The 17,945-nt window shown below is 40.9% G+C and overlaps 1 protein-coding gene across 2 annotated transcripts in view; it reads right to left on the bottom strand.

Moving 5' to 3' along the window:
* Nucleotides 1-8,219: 8,219 nt before the first annotated feature.
* klhdc4 (kelch domain containing 4) overlaps nucleotides 8,220-17,945 on the bottom strand; it is a 31,627-nt gene continuing 21,901 nt past the window's right edge. The window contains exons 7-12 of one of the 2 annotated variants that reach the window (XM_060928480.1): nucleotides 16,215-16,377; nucleotides 15,872-15,950; nucleotides 14,258-14,466; nucleotides 13,747-14,164; nucleotides 11,134-11,250; nucleotides 8,220-8,539 (exon numbers count right to left, since the gene is read on the bottom strand). In XM_060928480.1, coding sequence (XP_060784463.1) covers nucleotides 8,367-8,539; nucleotides 11,134-11,250; nucleotides 13,747-14,164; nucleotides 14,258-14,466; nucleotides 15,872-15,950; nucleotides 16,215-16,377 — 1,159 coding nt within the window. In that variant the 3' untranslated portion in view covers nucleotides 8,220-8,366. The remainder of the gene's footprint in view (nucleotides 8,540-11,133; nucleotides 11,251-13,746; nucleotides 14,165-14,257; nucleotides 14,467-15,871; nucleotides 15,951-16,214; nucleotides 16,378-17,945) is intronic. The other variant, XM_060928481.1, reaches the window with a different exon arrangement.

Genomic DNA, 17,945 nt, shown 5'->3' with positions numbered 1-17,945 from the left:
TCAGGATGGATCAGGCAGGTCTGAAGAGCAGAAGAGGTTCAGCATCTCGATCTCAGGATTGATATGTAACTCAGAGGAACAGATGGGGGGGGGGGGGGGGGGAGACAGGTTGTTAGGTACGCCCAGTGTCACCTGATAAGTAGAAACAGTATATATTTTGCACTGAGTACAAGCAGGGACTCCGGCAAAGCTAACTATGACAGCATAACTAAAAGGGGAGAGCCAGAAGGTAACACAGGCATGAGGGGCCCCGGGACATAAAGCAGCAGCCACTACACCGTCAACAAACTCGAGTGAGCAAGCGAGTGGGGACTGACAGCATCCATACATCCCAGTTTACCAAAACACTCTGTCTGAGGACCCTCAGACATCATCGACATCATCATCATCATCGACATCACATCCTGTTTCCGCCTCCAATTCTACATTCAGACTGTGGGAGGCGGGGCCTAAGATGTGGAGGGGAAACTGAACTGCTGTAAAGAAAAATATGACTCTCGTTATCCAACACGGCCACCTGCGTGACCTTCCAACGTTTAAATACACAGTGCAGTTTAGTTCATGTTCAGCCACATAGCAACAATACAACAAACTAAACTTCAAAAACCAGACATGGCTGATCACTCAGAAGCCACGCCTCCTTTACTTTGAGTGACAGACACAGAGGCCACACCTCCTTCATTGCGACTGACAGATACAAATGCCACACCTTCACTGTGACTGACAGACAGAGAGGCCACGCCTCTTTAACTGGGACTGACTGATACAATGGCCACACTTTCACTCTGACAGACACAGAAGCCACACCTCCTTTACTTTGACTGACAGATTCAATGGCCACACCTCCTTCTCTTGGACTCACAGATACAATAGCCACACCTCCTGCATGTTGATGGACAGATACAATGGCCACACCTCCTTCACTTTGACTGACAGATACAATGGGTCATGCCTCCTTCACTGAGACTGAGAGATACAGAGACCACACCCCCTTCACAAGGCCATGCCTCCTTCACTTGGACTGACAGATACAGAGGTCATGCCTCCTTAACTGGGACTGACAGATACAGTGGCCACACCTTCACTCTGACGGTTAGAAGCCACACCTCCTTTACTTTGACTGACAGATTCAATGGTCACACCTCCTTCTCTTGGACTGACAGATACAATAGCCACACCTCCTGCATGTTGATGGACAGATACAATGGCCACACCTCCTTCACTTTGACTGACAGATACAATGGGTCATGCCTCCTTCACTGAGACTGACAGATACAGAGACCACACCCCCTTCACAAGGCCATGCCTCCTTCACTTGGACTGACAGATACAATAGCCACACCTCCTGCATGTTGATGGACAGATTCAATGGCCACACCTCCTTCACTTTGACTCACAGATACAATGGGTCTTGCCTCCTTCACTGAGACTGACAGATACAGAGACCATGCCCCCTTCACTGAGACTGACAGGGACAGAGGCCACACCTCCTTCACCTTGACTGATAGATACAGAGGCCATGCCTCCTTCACTTGGACTGACAAATACAATGGGCCATGCCCCTTTCACTAAGACTGACAGATACAGAGGCCACACCTCCTTCACCTTGATTGACAGTCTCAGAGGCCATGTGCAGTCTAATTCTATATAGTGTGTTCCTTGTACAGTCAAGGGTCCAGACACAAATCCACAAATACCCCTGAAAACACCAGGCCCCAGCGAAGCATGGTGGTGGTAGCGTCACGTTTACCGTTATCCTTCTTTTCTTGGTTGCTTCTTTGACTAATCCCACGTTTATCTGAGAGCTGAGTTTTAGTGGCTGGCTTCATCTTGAGTTTTGGTGGATGTTGAATACTTATGCATGCACGTTATTGATTTTGTAGCAGGTGTGCTACTCCAGTAATTACGGTAGAAATGTCATTAAAAATACTAGCTGAAAAAAGTGTCCTTAAAAAATGGTAAAATAACGTCTGAAAACATGCAGGGCTCAAATTCTCTTTAACACACATGCACACGCACACGCACACCTCCTCTGACGTTTCTCTGACGACTGCCGCTTCATGTGCCACAGGACGTCAGAGCTACAAAAATAGTCACTTTTTGAGGTGTAAATATAAACAGAGTCTTTTTTTAAGAAGCGTTATGAAATAAAAATGCGTCTCAGAGCATGATGAGAGATTAGAGTAGGGGGAGCAGCCGACTCGGCTCGGTTCGGCTGCATCATAGTAACCTCATCCATCTCTCAGCACTGCATTTATTATTAATCAGGCCTTCTCCGTCCCTCGTTCTGCTCAGCCGGATGAAGAAATAGGTCAGGCTGTTTGGTTTGGAGAAGCTGTGATTTCTAGCAGAGATTGTGCAGCTCTACTGCTGGTCTCGACATTAATCTGTGTGCTGATCTAAACTTAACAGCTCACACCCACGGCTCGTCTCTATAGGTTTAGTTTTCGACACTGCATGCAAAAAAATAAAGATCAGATCTCAAGAAAGGTACTGCGAGGCTAAGGATCAGAATAATCAGACAGACATGAACAGAACAGTGTTGGGACACAAACCACATTCTGGTAGCGAAATGCACCAGAGTTTAGTAGAACACTAAAAACAACAACAACAAAGAAACTACAACCTAAAATATGCTAGCTAGCACAAATTAGCTGACTAAAGAAAAAGTGCATAGTGTTTTTCATTAATATTGAAAAATATCTTATCAAGATTTTAAAAAATCTTGAATACAGTAAAAAACTTTATATTGAATCCTTCTCACTGTGACATAATGACTGAATGATTATTAAACCTATTTTGATACAATTTAGTAATTTCAAGTTCAAAATATTTGATTTACAGAAAATTTTGCTTCTTTTTAGAAATAAATGCTTGAAATTGGCTAAATCCTGATGGAAGTAATAAGGTTTAGAAAGAGATTTCATCTTATATTTGTTATATATAATATGGACATGAGTGTTTTGGGGAAATACGCCACTTGTATTTTTCATCTGGGACATGGAGAACCAAAACCGCGACATAAATCTCTATATGTCACTCGTGAGGAAATCAATGAATTATTTTGATAAATTTGGGGACTTTTTGTTTGTGAATGCGCTGATATAATAAAAAGAAACTCACACACTGGCTTGAAGATATGACGTTTATCTTCTCGTGTTGAAAAACTCACATTTTTCAGATGAAATACATCGCGGCTCTGAATGACATATTTAAATAATGTTGGCTGGTGTTGAGTGGTCTATCAGATATATTCCATTCAGCTAGCATGATACTGAACAAGTCGAAGATGAGCAGCTGAATGGAATATATCTGATAGACAATGAAAAAAAAGCCAGCCAACAATATTATTATTATTATTATACATACACATTCCTTTCAGATGTTCAACGCATCTTTCTCTTTCAAAATTCTCTCAAAATCTTCCGTATTTAATGAAGCAAACTTGGCAGCCATGTTGTCACAGTCGCTAACGCGGAAGTTTTACGTTTCCGACGTGTGACGCCATGTTGTCTTGACAACCATGCAATATTGTAAACCATATTCAATGCTCATTTTCCATTGGGTAGAGTGACGTAATACACGTAGGATAAGCGATATGCTAACAATATTGCATGCTATCAAACCAAATGAATGAAACCCGCTAGAAGGGAATAGAACACGTTTTTATTCCATGGAAAAAGTCTCCTGTATGTCCAGTAATTCCTGATATTTCACTCCGATGACATCACTCCCAGTGTTTTCTAGCTGACTAGATGTGCGTTGTCAAAATGGCGAACTGGTTCAACATTAAAATTCTTTTGATAAACTTGCATTTTTTTCGTGGATGTGTCCATAAAATATAAAGAACATTACATGGTGATGGAGTTTGCATGTTCGTCCCGTGTCCGCGTGGGTTTCCTCCGGGTGCTCCGGTTTCCCCCACAGTCCAAAGACATACAGGTTAGGTTAACTGGTGACTCTAAATTGAGCGTAGGTGTGAATGTGAGTGTGAATGGTTGTCTGTGTGTATGTGACAGCCCTGTGATGACCTGGCGACTTGTCCAGGGTGAACCCCGCCTTTCGCCCGTAGTCAGCTGGGATAGGATCCAGCTCGCCTGCGACCCTGTAGAACAGGATAAAGCGGCTACAGATAATGAGATGAGATTACATGGTGATGTGAAGATATGAAGTTTATCTTCTCATGTTGAAAATATTTTCACTCGTTCACTTCGGTCACTCGTGAATATAGTCACCACTTGAAGATTTTTGCGAAACCATGTGATATCCTATATAGAGCAATGAAGGCTTATGTATACTCAATATATTAGCACCTCAAAAAAAGCCAAGGGTGCCAGTGCTATCCCACCACAGCCGTCAAATTTCATATTTTGAAAAGCTCATCACAATAGACAGCTTTACAACGTTTCTTGTAAAATACATTCTTTAGCCTCCTTCCTCAGCTTAAGTAAACATCATTTTTCACTTCTTTAAGACTGAAACTCTAATCTAGTAAACATGTATCAGGGTCTGCTAGTGACTACTATTCAGTGGGCAGTCTAAAACTTCTAGTTTTTTTTTCCTAGTTAATTCATAACTGTTGAATTTTATTTTCTGTCAGATCTGTTTATTGTTAAACTTATGACATTTAATGTTGGGGAAATCTGCTATCTGGTGTGCTAATATCAGCAGCTAGCATATGACCTACAGTGGTGCTTGAAAGTTTGTGAACCCTTTAGAATTTTCTATATTTCTGCATAAATATGACCTAAAACATCATCAGATTTTCACACAAGTCCTAAGGAAAATTATCCAATATTACATATCTGTGGGTGGCAAAAGTATGTGACCCTTTGCTTTCAGTATCTGGTGTGACCCCCTTGTGCAGCAATAACTGCAACTAAACGTTTGCGGTAACTGTTGATCAGTCCTGCACACCGGCTTGGAGGAATTTTAGCCCGTTCCTCCGTACAGAACAGCTTCAACTCTGGGATGTTGGTGGGTTTCCTCACATGAACTGCTTGCTTCAGGTCCTTCCACAACATTTCCATTGGATAAAGGTCAGGACTTTGACTTGGCCATTCCAAAACATTCACTTTATTCTTCTTTAACCATTCTTTGGTAGAACGACTTGTGTGCTTAGGGTCGTTGTCTTGCTGCATGACCCACCTTCTCTTGAGATTCAGTTCATGGACAGATGTCCTGACATTTTCCTTTAGAATTTGCTAGTATAATTCAGAATTCATTGTTCCATCAATGATGCCAAGCCGTCCTGGCCCAGATGCAGCAAAACAGGCCCAAACCATGATACTACCACCACCATGTTTCACACATGGGATAAGGTTCTTATGCTGGAATGCAGTGTTTTCCTTTCTCCAAACATAATGCTTTTCATTTAAACCACAAAGTTTTATTTTAGTCTCATCCGTCCACAAAACATTTTTCCAATAACCTTCTGGCTTGTCCACGTGATCTTTAGCAAACTGCAGACGAGCAGCAATGTTCTTTTTGGAGAGCAGTGGCTTTCTCCTTGCAACCCTGCCATGCACACCATTGTTGTTCAGTGTTCTCCTCATGGTGTACTCATGAACATTAACATTAGCCAATGTGAGAGAGGCCTTCAGTTGCTTAGAAGTTACCCTGGGGTCCTTTGTGACCTCACTGACTTTTACACGCCTTGCTCTTGGAGTGATCTTTGTTGGTCTCCCACTCCTGGGGAGGGTAACAATGGTCTTGAATTTCCTCCATTTGTACACAATCTGTCTGACTGTGGATTGGTGGAGTCCAAACTCTTTAGAGATGGTTTTGTAACCTTTTCCAGCCTGATGAGCATCAACAACGCTTTTTCAGAGGTCCTCAGAAATCTCCTTTGTTCGTGCCATGATACACTTCCACAAACATGTGTTGTGAAGATCAGACTTTGATAGATCCCTGTTCTTTAAATAAAACAGGGTGCCCACTCACACCTGATTGTCATCCCACTGATTGAAAACACCTGACTCTAATTTCACCTTCAAATTAACTGCTAATCCTTGAGGTTCACATACTTTTGCCACTCACAGATATGTAATATTGGATCATCTCATCTCATTATCTCTAGCCGCTTTATCCTTCTACAGGGTCGCAGGCAAGCTGGAGCCTATCCCAGTTGACTACGGGTGAAAGGCGGGGTACACCCTGGACAAGTCGCCAGGTCATCACAGGGCTGACACATAGACACAGACAACCATTCACACTCACATTCACACCTACGCTCAATTTAGAGTCACCAGTTAACCTAACCTGCATGTCTTTGGACTGTGGGGGAAACCGGAGCACCCGGAGGAAACCCACGTGGACACGGGGAGAACATGCAAACTCCACACAGAAGGGCCCTCGCCGGCCCCGGGGCTCGAACCCAGGACCTTCTTGCTGTGAGGCGACAGCGCTAACCACTACACCACCGTGCCGCCCCATATTGGATCATTTTCCTCAATAAATAAATGACCAAGTATAATATTTTTGTCCCATTTGTTTAACTGGGTTCTCTTTATCTACTTTTAGGACTTGTGTGAAAATCTGATGATGTTTTAGGTCATATTTATGCAGAAATATAGAAAATTCTAAAGGGTTCACATTTCAAGCACCACTGTATTCTAAGTTTAACTTTAGCTAGCATGTTTCGGATGGTAATTTCTTCACCAAAGATACACAGTTGTCCACTAAATTTTGACACTTTTTAAAAATATGTTCAAAACAGAAAGTGCATCAGAAGTGTGCACTGGTCACAGCCACAAAGCTAACATGCTAGGAGGTTTGTGCTAAAGCCACTATAGTGTATCCAGCTAGCTAGCTAAATTCAGTTCAGTAAATACTAACTAGGTGTACAAAACATGACGAGGATTATGAAGAAGAATAAAACTATCAATGTTAGTTATACAGCATCATGCAGCTACTGCATGTTAGATTACTAGTTAGCTAGCTAATAGTCAATGATGTCCCTATTAAGTCTAATGCAACTAGATTTTCTTCATTATCTCCTTTAAACTGTTATATAATTTGTCATAGTGATCTATTAAACATACTTTGTCATGGCCACAATGTGGGGGAAAGATCTGGTGTTGTAACATAAGCATCTAGCATAAGCATCGCACCATATTTAACACTAGCTAGCATGTTTATAATGGTAATTTCTTTATCAGATATACATAATCTCACTGTTTAAAGGAAGAATTAACTGAGAAAGATGCTGTAAGAAGTTTGAGTGGGAACCAGCCAACAATAATTAAACTAGCTAATTTGTCTTGAAGCCATTCTGGTGAATTTAGCTAATTTCAGCTAAGTGAGAACTAAAACATAAGGATTTTAAACATAATCACATGTAGTTGTCAAAAATGTATCTGGGATCTGGTGTGCTAATATCGGCAGCTAGCATATTAGCCTACTTTAATTTTTAACTCTAGCTAGCTACGACACAACTGTCCAAATAGCTTTGCTCCATCAAACTCTCCTCATTTTAACGGTTAAATTTTATTTTCTCAGCACTGTTCATTAAAACTTGTCAGGTTATTCAGTGAAATTTGAACTTTTCTGCCTGTTTGAAGAAATTAACTGAGCAGTTTGAAGTTTCAGTAGCTACAAGAGCTACAGTAGCTAGTTTGTGCTAAAGCTACTAGAGTGTAGCAAGATTTAGCAAGCAAGGAGTAGCTAGCTGAACAAAATATGATTATAAATGCTTCTGCTAGCTTGATATAACCATAAAAATTCACTTAGCTTCAAGCTTTCCTTCCTAAAACTGTCCTTATTTTAACTGTTGCGTGTTATTGTCTCTCAGTTTTGTTAAAATGTTGAAAAATATCTGATGATAGCAGCAGCTAGCATAATGGAAAATAATACTATCTGGCATGTTCTTGGATCGTAATGGCTTTGTCAAATATATAGTTGTTCACTAAACTTTAGCGTTTTTTTTTTTTTATGTGCCACAAAATTAAACTAGCAAGCTTCTGCTAAAACAACTATAGTTAATACAGCTCGCTAAATTCAGCAATGTGAGAACATAGCTAGGTGTAAAATAGTTCAGCTAGCTTGAGTTAGCCTACAACTATTCAAATCTGCTTTTACAGAGACTTTTAGTGTATTTTTGTTTCAGGTTAAACCGCTGGTGCATTTGCTTTATAACAAACTAAAGATTTTACACAGAAAATTGTACTGTCCCGTGTGAAATCATGAAACAGGAAGTGAAAAAAAAAAAGAGGCAAGACGAGAATAAAGATGTTTTATTGAGCAGAAATCCTCATGCATGTCAAAGAGAATAAAAAAAAAAAAAAACTGTTGTTGAAACTCAATCACACATTTATAACTGTACACACACACACACACACACACACACACACTATAAACACTCTCCGTTATGCCTGATCGTCAAAGAACACTTTGGCCATGGCGAGTCCCACTTTGTTGACTTTCTTGTCCTTGGCGTCAGGGCCCATGTTGGTGCGAGCCAGTCGCTGCCAGTACGCCTCGGTCCGGCTCTGATACTCGCTCACGCTCTCGTTGGGCTTTACCGGGGGATGTTCATCCTCTGCAACACACGTGGGGACATAAGTGTTACAGATCACACTTTTCATTCCTGTGGCTGTTTAACTGCATTCTGAGGACTCTCTAGTGGATATTTAGAATAGAATAGAAAGCCTTTATTGTCATTATACAAGTACAATGAGATTTAAAGCTTCACCATACAGTGCACACATAAATACTAAAATAGACATAGGAAAATATGTACAATGAAACTAATATAAAACTACTACTAAAAAAAAAAAAAAAAAACTACTGACAACTATACCTAAACTATACATAAACTTGTGCAAGTCCCTGAAGGAACACAGGTGCATAACAGTAACAGGGTTGAGAATAAAGTGACTAGCTGCATCAAGTGATAGAGGTAGCATTGGCATGTACAGACGCCTATTTTCAGTATGCAGGCAACCCAAAAAAACAAAACAAAAAAGATCTGACTTGATGATAGTGCAATAAGACAGTTTACAGATAGCTATGAGATTAATAGTGCAAATGACAGTTTACAGTACTTAAAATGACAAGAAAGTGGATGTCTAAGAACAGATGAACTGACTTGATATGATAGTGCAATATGACAGTCTTGTGGCATTTACAGTGCAAATATGACAGTTTACAGTCTGACAAGGAGAGACTAGGTTGAGATCAAATGGTAATTTAAGTGCAAAACAATTTACTCACAGTTTCCAGACCCTCCCTGTGCCCGAAATCCCTCACTTGTTCACTCTTCCCTACTCCCTATATAGGGAATTACTATATAGAGGACTATACAGTGAGCTCATTGGTAAAATGAAAAAACTCTTTCGGACACTAGTCCGTCGTGCTGGTATTTACATCATTACTGTTGCACGATTAAAACGTGCCAGATCAGTCGGCTGGTGGGTTTCAAAATAATAAATACATGCGTGTGTGTTTGTGATAAATCCATATTATACTGAGCGCAGGGCGGCACGGTGGTGTAGTGGTTAGCGCTGTCGCCTCACAGCAAGAAGGTCTGGGTTCGAGCCCCGGGGCCGGCGAGGGCCTTTCTGTGTGGAGTTTGCATGTTCTCCCCGTGTCCGCGTGGGTTTCCTCCGGGTGCTCCGGTTTCCCCCACAGTCCAAAGACATGCAGGTTAGGTTAACTGGTGACTCTAAATTGAGCGTAGGTGTGAATGTGAGTGTGAATGGTTGTCTGTGTCTATGTGTCAGCCCTGTGATGACCTGGCGACTTGTCCAGGGTGAACCCCGCCTTTCACCCGTAGTCAGCTGGGATAGGCTCCAGCTCGCCTGCGACCCTGTAGAAGGATAAAGCGGCTACAGATAATGAGGTGAGATACTGAGCGCATTTCCCAGATTAATCAATACAAAGTACCTGCAGCTTTCAGTTCTTTTAAATCAAGGCTGAATACTTCCTTCTTTGCCGCTGCCTTTTATTAAATCACATTTGAGACTTAATTTGATTTCTTTCAGCGCGACTGCAATGCATGATGGGATATATTGCTTTGGTTAGTGCCCATCGGTTGTACGCTATTTTTCGTGATGCATTGTGGGATACTTTGAGTGCACTATATAGGGTGTAAATAATCCTCACTAAGGTTTCGGACACCACTACAAAAAGGCGTCTTCGCTATACAGCGCCCTATATAGTGAGTAGGGAGCGATTTCGGACACGGGTTGATTTATAAACTTAGTAGAAATGTACGAGAGTGAGTCAAATGAAAGCCTTAATATATAAAATTACGCACTGCCTATTAATAGTGTGTGGCTGCGCGCTCTAAAATCTCTGTTTAAAATGGCTCAACTTGCAGCGGGACACGACACTTCATGCTCTAAAATCTTTTTTTAATTCCATGCTCGGAATTAATGCTACGTAAAACGCGCTACTTTTCCGAGATGTAAAACAAACCTTTACAAACACATAGCTTTGCTGTCACCTTTAACGTGTGAAACAATCGAACTCTGTGCACCGATTTCTTTACACACTGATTAAAAAACAAAATTAGCAACTCAGGAGAAGCACAATCTGTTGCTAAACTGTTTATTATGTTACACTGGGCAAAAAAATTGAGTTTTCTTCAAATTCATTCATGAGGCTCATTATCGCCACCTGCTGGACAGAGTCTGTGGAAGTCTGCAAGCTGCTCGTCTGCTTTTCCCTTCATCTGGTTTGCTTTTGGAAATAAAAAATACTCCACAAAACCAGGAGGTTAATAAACTAATGTTAATCAATCAATAGTCCATTAATTAAAATGGCACTGTGTTACTAAATTTGTTCACCCAATAAGTAAATATTGGCACCCTCCATTCATTGTTACTTATGAATTGCAGTGTTTGGTTGTTTATATATATTTTTTAATGTACTGTTTGCTTTATCTAGTGTTCAATCAATTAATATAAGCATGAATTAATTACGCATTACTTCTGGTGTTTTCAATGCTGCGGTTCATGTACGTTGCTTGTTAATACTGACTAACGAGGCTACAACTGCTGCAAATAATGCTTGTCAAGAAAACTGTATTATGAGAATTAAGCTAAGAAACTTATAAAGAACAGGAGATCTTGTCCTCTTATAGTTTGTTTTTTTTCCAGTCAAAATTAGAGAACAGTTCATAACTCTTACCACCTTCATCATCATCACTCTCCTCCTCAGACTCTTCATCCTCGTCCTCACCCACTTTACCCTCCTCTTCCTCCTCCTCGTCTTCTGACTCCGACTCTTCTAACCACTCTTGAGTTTCTGTAATGACAGCAGGAAATCATCTGAATATGTTTTTATAGATTTTCTCCTCACAGAATCAAATACTGAAGAAAATTAACATTCTTTGACACAATGAGTTTTACATACACTTTACATACATACATATATATATATATATATATATATATATATATATATATATATATATATATATTTATTTATTTATTTATTTATTGTGTGTGTGTGTATCACGCATACGCGCACACACACGAGCACAAGTCAAAAAGTTCTAAGACAGATGTTATAATTTCAAAAGGAATTAAAAAGAATTCAAAAAAGGAATACAAAGAAGGAATTCTCCGATGGAAACATCACTTGCAGAAGTGTTTAGACTTAAATGGAGGATATGTAGAGAAATAGCTTTGTTATTTTCATAAATAAAGATTTTTTCATGTGTCTTCGAACTTTTTGACGAACCCTCATATATATAAATATGAGTACTCATTAATTATTGACAGGCAGAGCTGGTGCATGCAGCAGTTTTAAGCAATTAGTTCATCAAAATATTCATGCTAGCATAAAATTAAGCAGCTAATAGATAACGTTGTTTGCTAACTTAAGAACATCACGAATATTAATTTAATTTCCTCCGTAGGAATATGACTCAATAAAATTTGTCTCATGTACAGCATACTTTATTTTCACCCGAACCTATTTTTAATTCTGTACAAATTTACAGCTAGTCAGTTCACCGGCCACTTTATTAGGAACACCCCTTCATCCACCTGCTGTTTGTTGTCTGCAGTTCTGTAATCAGCCGATCGCTCAACAGCAGCACCATGCATCAAATCCCACAGATACAAATCAAGAGCTTCAGTTAATGTTCACAATGTTCAAACATCAGAATGAGAAAAACTGTGATCTCACAGTGAAGCGTGACTTTCTTTCTTTCACTGTGGTATGGGTGTTGGTTTGAGTCAGATGGAGCATGAAGGTTCGAGTATTTCAGAACCTGCTGATCTCCTTCCTGGGGTTTTCACACACAACAGTCTTTGCACAAAATGGTGCCAAAAATAAAAAACAAAACACTGAGTGAGTGAGCGACAGTTCTGTGGGTGGAAAAAACAAACGCCTTGTTGATAAGAGAGGGTCAGAGGGAAATGGACAGATTGGAAGGATATAGTAACTCATATAATCACTCTTTACAACCGTGATGAGCAGAAAAGCATCTCAGCATGCAACAGCAGACAGAAGAACACACTGGGTTCCACTCCTGCAGCCAAGAACAGGGATCTTACAATCAACAACTAGTTCCTATTAAAGTGGCCGGGGAGTGTACAGCGGATATGAAGTTATTTGCGATTTGATGTTATTTTAAATGATTACGAATCCAATAATTAATCTGAGCGAGCTGGCTGTGTTGTGGTACTTCTGGGAGTTTTAATCGTCAGGACCTTTTCTCAAGGCAGAATGGATTGTGACTGGTCCATTAAAGTGGAGAAGGGGCGGGACTTAGCATGTCATTTGCTGTTATTTTTTTTAAAGCGCACAACATGAACTTACAGTTTGGTTTTTTTTACGTTTGTTACAGTATAGCTTGTGCTCGCTCAAACGCTAGACATTTTGGGTAGATTATTTAAATGGAACTCCCCCCTCCCCCCCAAGTCATTTAATATTTCTGTAAAACATCTCATCTCATTATCTGTAGCCGCTTTATCCTGTTCTACAGGGTCGCAGGCAAGCTGGAGCCTATCCCAGCTGACTACGGGCGAAAGGCGGGGTTCACCCTGGACAAGTCGCCAGGTCATCACAGGGCTGACACATAGACACAGACAACCATTCACATTCACACCTACGCTCAATTTAGAGTCACCAGTTAACCTAACCTGCATGTCTTTGGACTGTGGGGGAAACCGGAGCACCCGGAGGAAACCCACGCGGACACGGGGAGAACATGCAAACTCCGCACAGAAAGGCCCTCGCCGGCCACGGGGCTCGAACCCATGACCTTCTTGCTGTGAGGCGACAGCGCTAACCACTACACCACCGTGCCGCCCTCTCTGTAAAACATGCTTTTTTTTTTTAAATATTCCACAAAATCAATTAATATGAGTGTAGATGTAGAGGCGGGCGATATGATTCTACGATATTGCGATAAAGTGGGTCATGACATATTTTTAAACAAGTCGTGATATTATTAATAAACAAATTTATTATTCATATTTTAATATAAACTGTAATAACTGTAGCCCTGTGATGACCTGGCGACTTGTCCAGGGTGTACCCCGCCTTTCACCTGTAGTCAGCTGGGATAGGCTCCAGCTCGCCTGCGACCCTGTAGAACAGGATAAAGTGGCTACAGATAATGAGATGAGATGAGATGAGAGATGTAATAACTGTATTCCTGCCAGTTAGTGAGCAAGCCTCTAGATCATGGTGCACATCAGAGAAATACCTTTGAAAATAGTGATATATTTCTAACATATCGCTGCACCTCTACGTAAACATCAATAAAACCTATTATCGATAACGTACTGGGGTCCATCTCCACCAGCACCTCCCACTGCTCCATCTTGTGCAGGTCGAGGCAGTACAGGTCGTTCAGAGTGAACTGGCGATCTCCCACCTCGAACATGCCTCCGTATAAATACAGCTTCCCGTGTTTTACCGCCGCCATGGCGCTTGACCTCGGGCACGGCTCCACTGCAGGAGCGGCTGCACCTCCTCCCTGCTCATCCTCCTCTTCGTCGTCGTCGTCTTCCTCGCTCTCCTGCGCTGTGGAAATTGCCTGCTTTATGGTGATCACCGTTCCATCCTCGGTGACGACCTCCTTCACGATTTCGGTCGGTTGTTCCTCTGCGTCATTGCTCCCCTGCTTCGTTTCATTCTCCTGTCCTCCATCTTCTCCCGCTTTCTTCCCTCGCCGGCGCTTTTTCTTCTCCGACCTGTTCCCCTGTGTTCACACACACCGAGTGTTGAGTAAATAAAATAATAAAGGCCCCTGAAGAAGTGGCCTGTGAGCAGACTGCTGCAGGACGTTTCGTACCTTGAGCTGTCCTGGGAACCAGCGGTTCTTGCTGATGTCGTACAGGTAAAGATCGTTAAAGAAATCTCCCTCCAGCGTCTCCTCATCTTCCTCGTCACACACTCCTCCGAAGAGGATCGCTCGTCCCGCCGGCCCCACGGCCAGAGAGAAACCCGAGCGAGGAGGAGGCTTCACACCTGACGGGTTCACGCGAGTCCACGCCCACTTCTCTACATACGAACACACAGGTGTCATTATTTACACCTGCACTTATATAAACATTTCACATAATCATTATTTAATGTATCAGTACTGAATCGCTCTATAAGTGTTTATAAAGACTGTCAGTATTCAGTATATATCAGTAATTACTGTTCAGTAAACACTGCATCTGTATTAATAACAGTTATAACGTTTATTATTGTTAATGTATACATGTTATAAACATCTAACGTCGACGTTAATCTGTTAGAACTGTCGCATTAATGTACAGTATAACTTCCTGTTACAACTGTTATAATACTTCATATAACCTATAACTCATTACTGTAATTTTAATTTATAACAGTTATATAAACACCGAGTTGGTCAGATTCCTCAGCACTGGGTTTAGTTTGACATTTACAGAGACAGAGGGTTTGATTTTAATAAAATATCTTAAAAATGTATATTTCTGAGATCCTCAAAAAGATCTGGATTGTCAGTAGATGTCACTTTGCTTGTCTTTAATCTGGATTATGACTAAATGTTATTTTCCTCTCCCTTAATCTGGATTATGAATGTACATTACTTTGCTCTCCTTTATCCCGGATTAGTGGATTATGAGCAAACATTACTTTGCTTGTCTTAAATCTGGATTATGAGTAAATGTTACTTTCCTTTCCCTTAATCTGGATTATGAGTGGATGTTACTTTGCTCAGTTTGAAATCTGGATTATGAAGACGTTACTTTGCTCTCCTTTAATCTGGATTAGTGGATTATGAGCAAATGTTACTTTGCTCTCCTTTAATCTGGATTGTGAGTAGATGTTACTTTGCTTGTCTTTAATCTGGGTTATGAATGGACATTACTTTGCTCTCCTTTACCCCAGATTAGTGGATTATGAGCAAACATTACTTTGCTTGTCTTTAATCTGGATTATGAGTAAATGTTACTTTCCTCTCCCTTAATCTGGATTATGAGTAAATGTTACTTTGCTCAGTTTTAAATCTGGATTATGAAGACGTTACTTTGCTCTCCTTTAATCTGGATTATGAATGGATGTTAATTTGCTTGCCTTTAATTTTGATTATGAGTAGATGTTACTTTGCTTGTCTTTAATCTGGGTTATGAATGGACATTACTTTGCTCTCCTTTAATCTGGATTAGTGGATTATGAGCAAACATTACTTTGCTGGTCTTTAATCTGGATTATGACTAAATGTTACTTTCCTCTCCCTTAATCTGGATTCCTGTATTATGAGTGGATGTTACTTTGCTCAGTTTTAATCTGAATTATGAATAGACATTACTTTGCGCTCCCTTTAATCTGGATTACTGGATAATGAGTGGATGTTACTTTGCTTGTCTTTAATCTGGATTATGCATAGATGTTACTTTGCTCTCCTTTAATCTGGATTATGAGCAGACGTTACCTTGCTCTTCTTTGCCCTCTTTCTTCATCAGAAACATGTCTGAGTGAATGGTCCCTTTATCCACGTCCTTCTTGGCTCTCTGGTGAGAGTGAAACGTTTTGCTTCAGTTCCTGTTTTATTCTTTTCCTCACCAACACTGTTTCCTATCATGTTTCAGCATCACATTTATTATCCTTACAATCTGAACAGGATTACGAGCGATAAACTCGCCTCCTCGTCTCTTACAGCCAGGGAAAGATCTCACGTCTGAACGCTGTACAAACTTGTGGAACGATGTTTCTACCTGAAAACATTTCTTACATAAAAACGACCTCGTATTAAACCAAACCATAAAAAGACGTACGGATTTGCAGTAGCCTCCATAGATGATGATCCCGGTGGCGTCGGGCGTGACCGTCATCTGGCAGGCGGAGCGTGGTGAGGGGGCGGAGCCAGACAGGGTCAGTCGGGACCAGGTGAAGGTGTCCAGGTTAAACGAGTGAACATCGTTATAGTAGATATAATCCCTAAACACACATTAACACACAGAGTTACAGGAGCTGGGAATAAAACCATCAGGAACAGCCACATCACACTTTATTACTTCATTTCATTTTAAATATTTTCCTGTTTCTACAGAACACAGAGATTAAAGTGAAAATATTCTTCATGAATGAGAGTCGATGTTGGGCTTGGACAGTTTGTGTCATGGTAGAATAAATATATTTATTATTACGACTACATACAGAATAACGTGGTTTATTATAATTATAGACTTATAGTAACGTTTAATTACAGCTGAATTTAATCCATGACGATGCTAAAATGGTGGCCACGTGCTTCCATTATTTGTTAGCTACATTAGCCTTGTAGCACTGGCATTTTTATTTTTTTAAAGCAAGCTTTAGATGCTGAAAATGTTTACGTTCAGGGTGAAGCGGGAGAAGTGTTAACTGTAAAGCTTCATGGTTACGTTAATCTGATTTTAACCCTTTCATCACTCGTGTTCACACTTATGGAAACAACTTAAGGCTAGTTTTTATACAACTTTTATGGCCCTTTTCCACTACCCTTTTTCAGCTCACTTCAGCTCGCTTCAGCCCGACACGGCTCGCGTTTCGACTACCAAAAAACAGCACGACTCGGCTCGCTTCAGCCCTGCTTAGCCCCTAAAACTCGTACCGTTTTGGAGTGGGGCTGAAGCGAGCCAACCCGTGCCGAGTGAGGCTGGGGGCGTGAGCAGACACTCCTCTGTGCACTGATTGGCGAGGAGGAGTGTCCTCACATGCCCACACACGCCCCGCGAGCACGCTGGGATCTGTAAACACCGCAAACCCGGAAGAAGAAGAATTACGAGAATTTCTGAAGCCTTATGCGCCTCGCCTCATCTATACGCTCTTGCCAGTATCTGTTGGCGTTGTCGGTGACAACAAGCCACAGCACCAAGACCAGCAACACTAACGACTCCATGTCCTCCATGTTTATTGTTTACTATCCGGGTCGTGAGACTACCGCTTAAAAGATCACTGATGTCACTGTTTGCGCTGCTTAACGACATCACGTGACGTCCACCCACTTTCGCTAACTCCACCCAATGTGTCCACCCACTTCCAGCCAGCACGGTTCAGCGCGGTTGTAGTCGAAATGCAACTCCAACAGCCCCGCTCAGCTCGACTCAGCACGGCACGGCTCAGCCCGACTCAGCCGCGTTGGTAGTGGAAAAGCGGCATTAGTAAAATATACGAAGTAAAATCACCTCCAGGTCACTTGTTTGACAAACAAACAAATAAACAAACAAACAAACAGCACTTTGTTGTTCTTCATGTTTAACGTTCTAGATAAAATTAAAAACAATATAAAGAAATTATTTGTTAAAAAACTAGGGTTTTTTTATTTGTTCGTTTGATTTAGTGTTTTTTTAAAATAGCATTGTTTTTTATTTTCTAAAATAACATACTATAGACATGAATGTTAAAAAGTTTGGACATTGGAAGATTAAAATTCATTTTTAATTTTTTTTTTCTTTTACATCCAGTGTACCGCTTTTGTAGCCTAGTAAACCAGACCCACCCGCCTAGCGGCCAAAAATATTTTT

The sequence above is a fragment of the Neoarius graeffei genome, chromosome 8 (assembly GCF_027579695.1).
Source record: "Neoarius graeffei isolate fNeoGra1 chromosome 8, fNeoGra1.pri, whole genome shotgun sequence".
In the NCBI taxonomy this organism is placed as follows: Eukaryota; Metazoa; Chordata; class Actinopteri; order Siluriformes; family Ariidae; genus Neoarius; species Neoarius graeffei.
The sequence above is the reverse complement of the archived record's forward strand: the minus strand, read 5'-3'. Positions and strand labels throughout refer to the sequence as shown.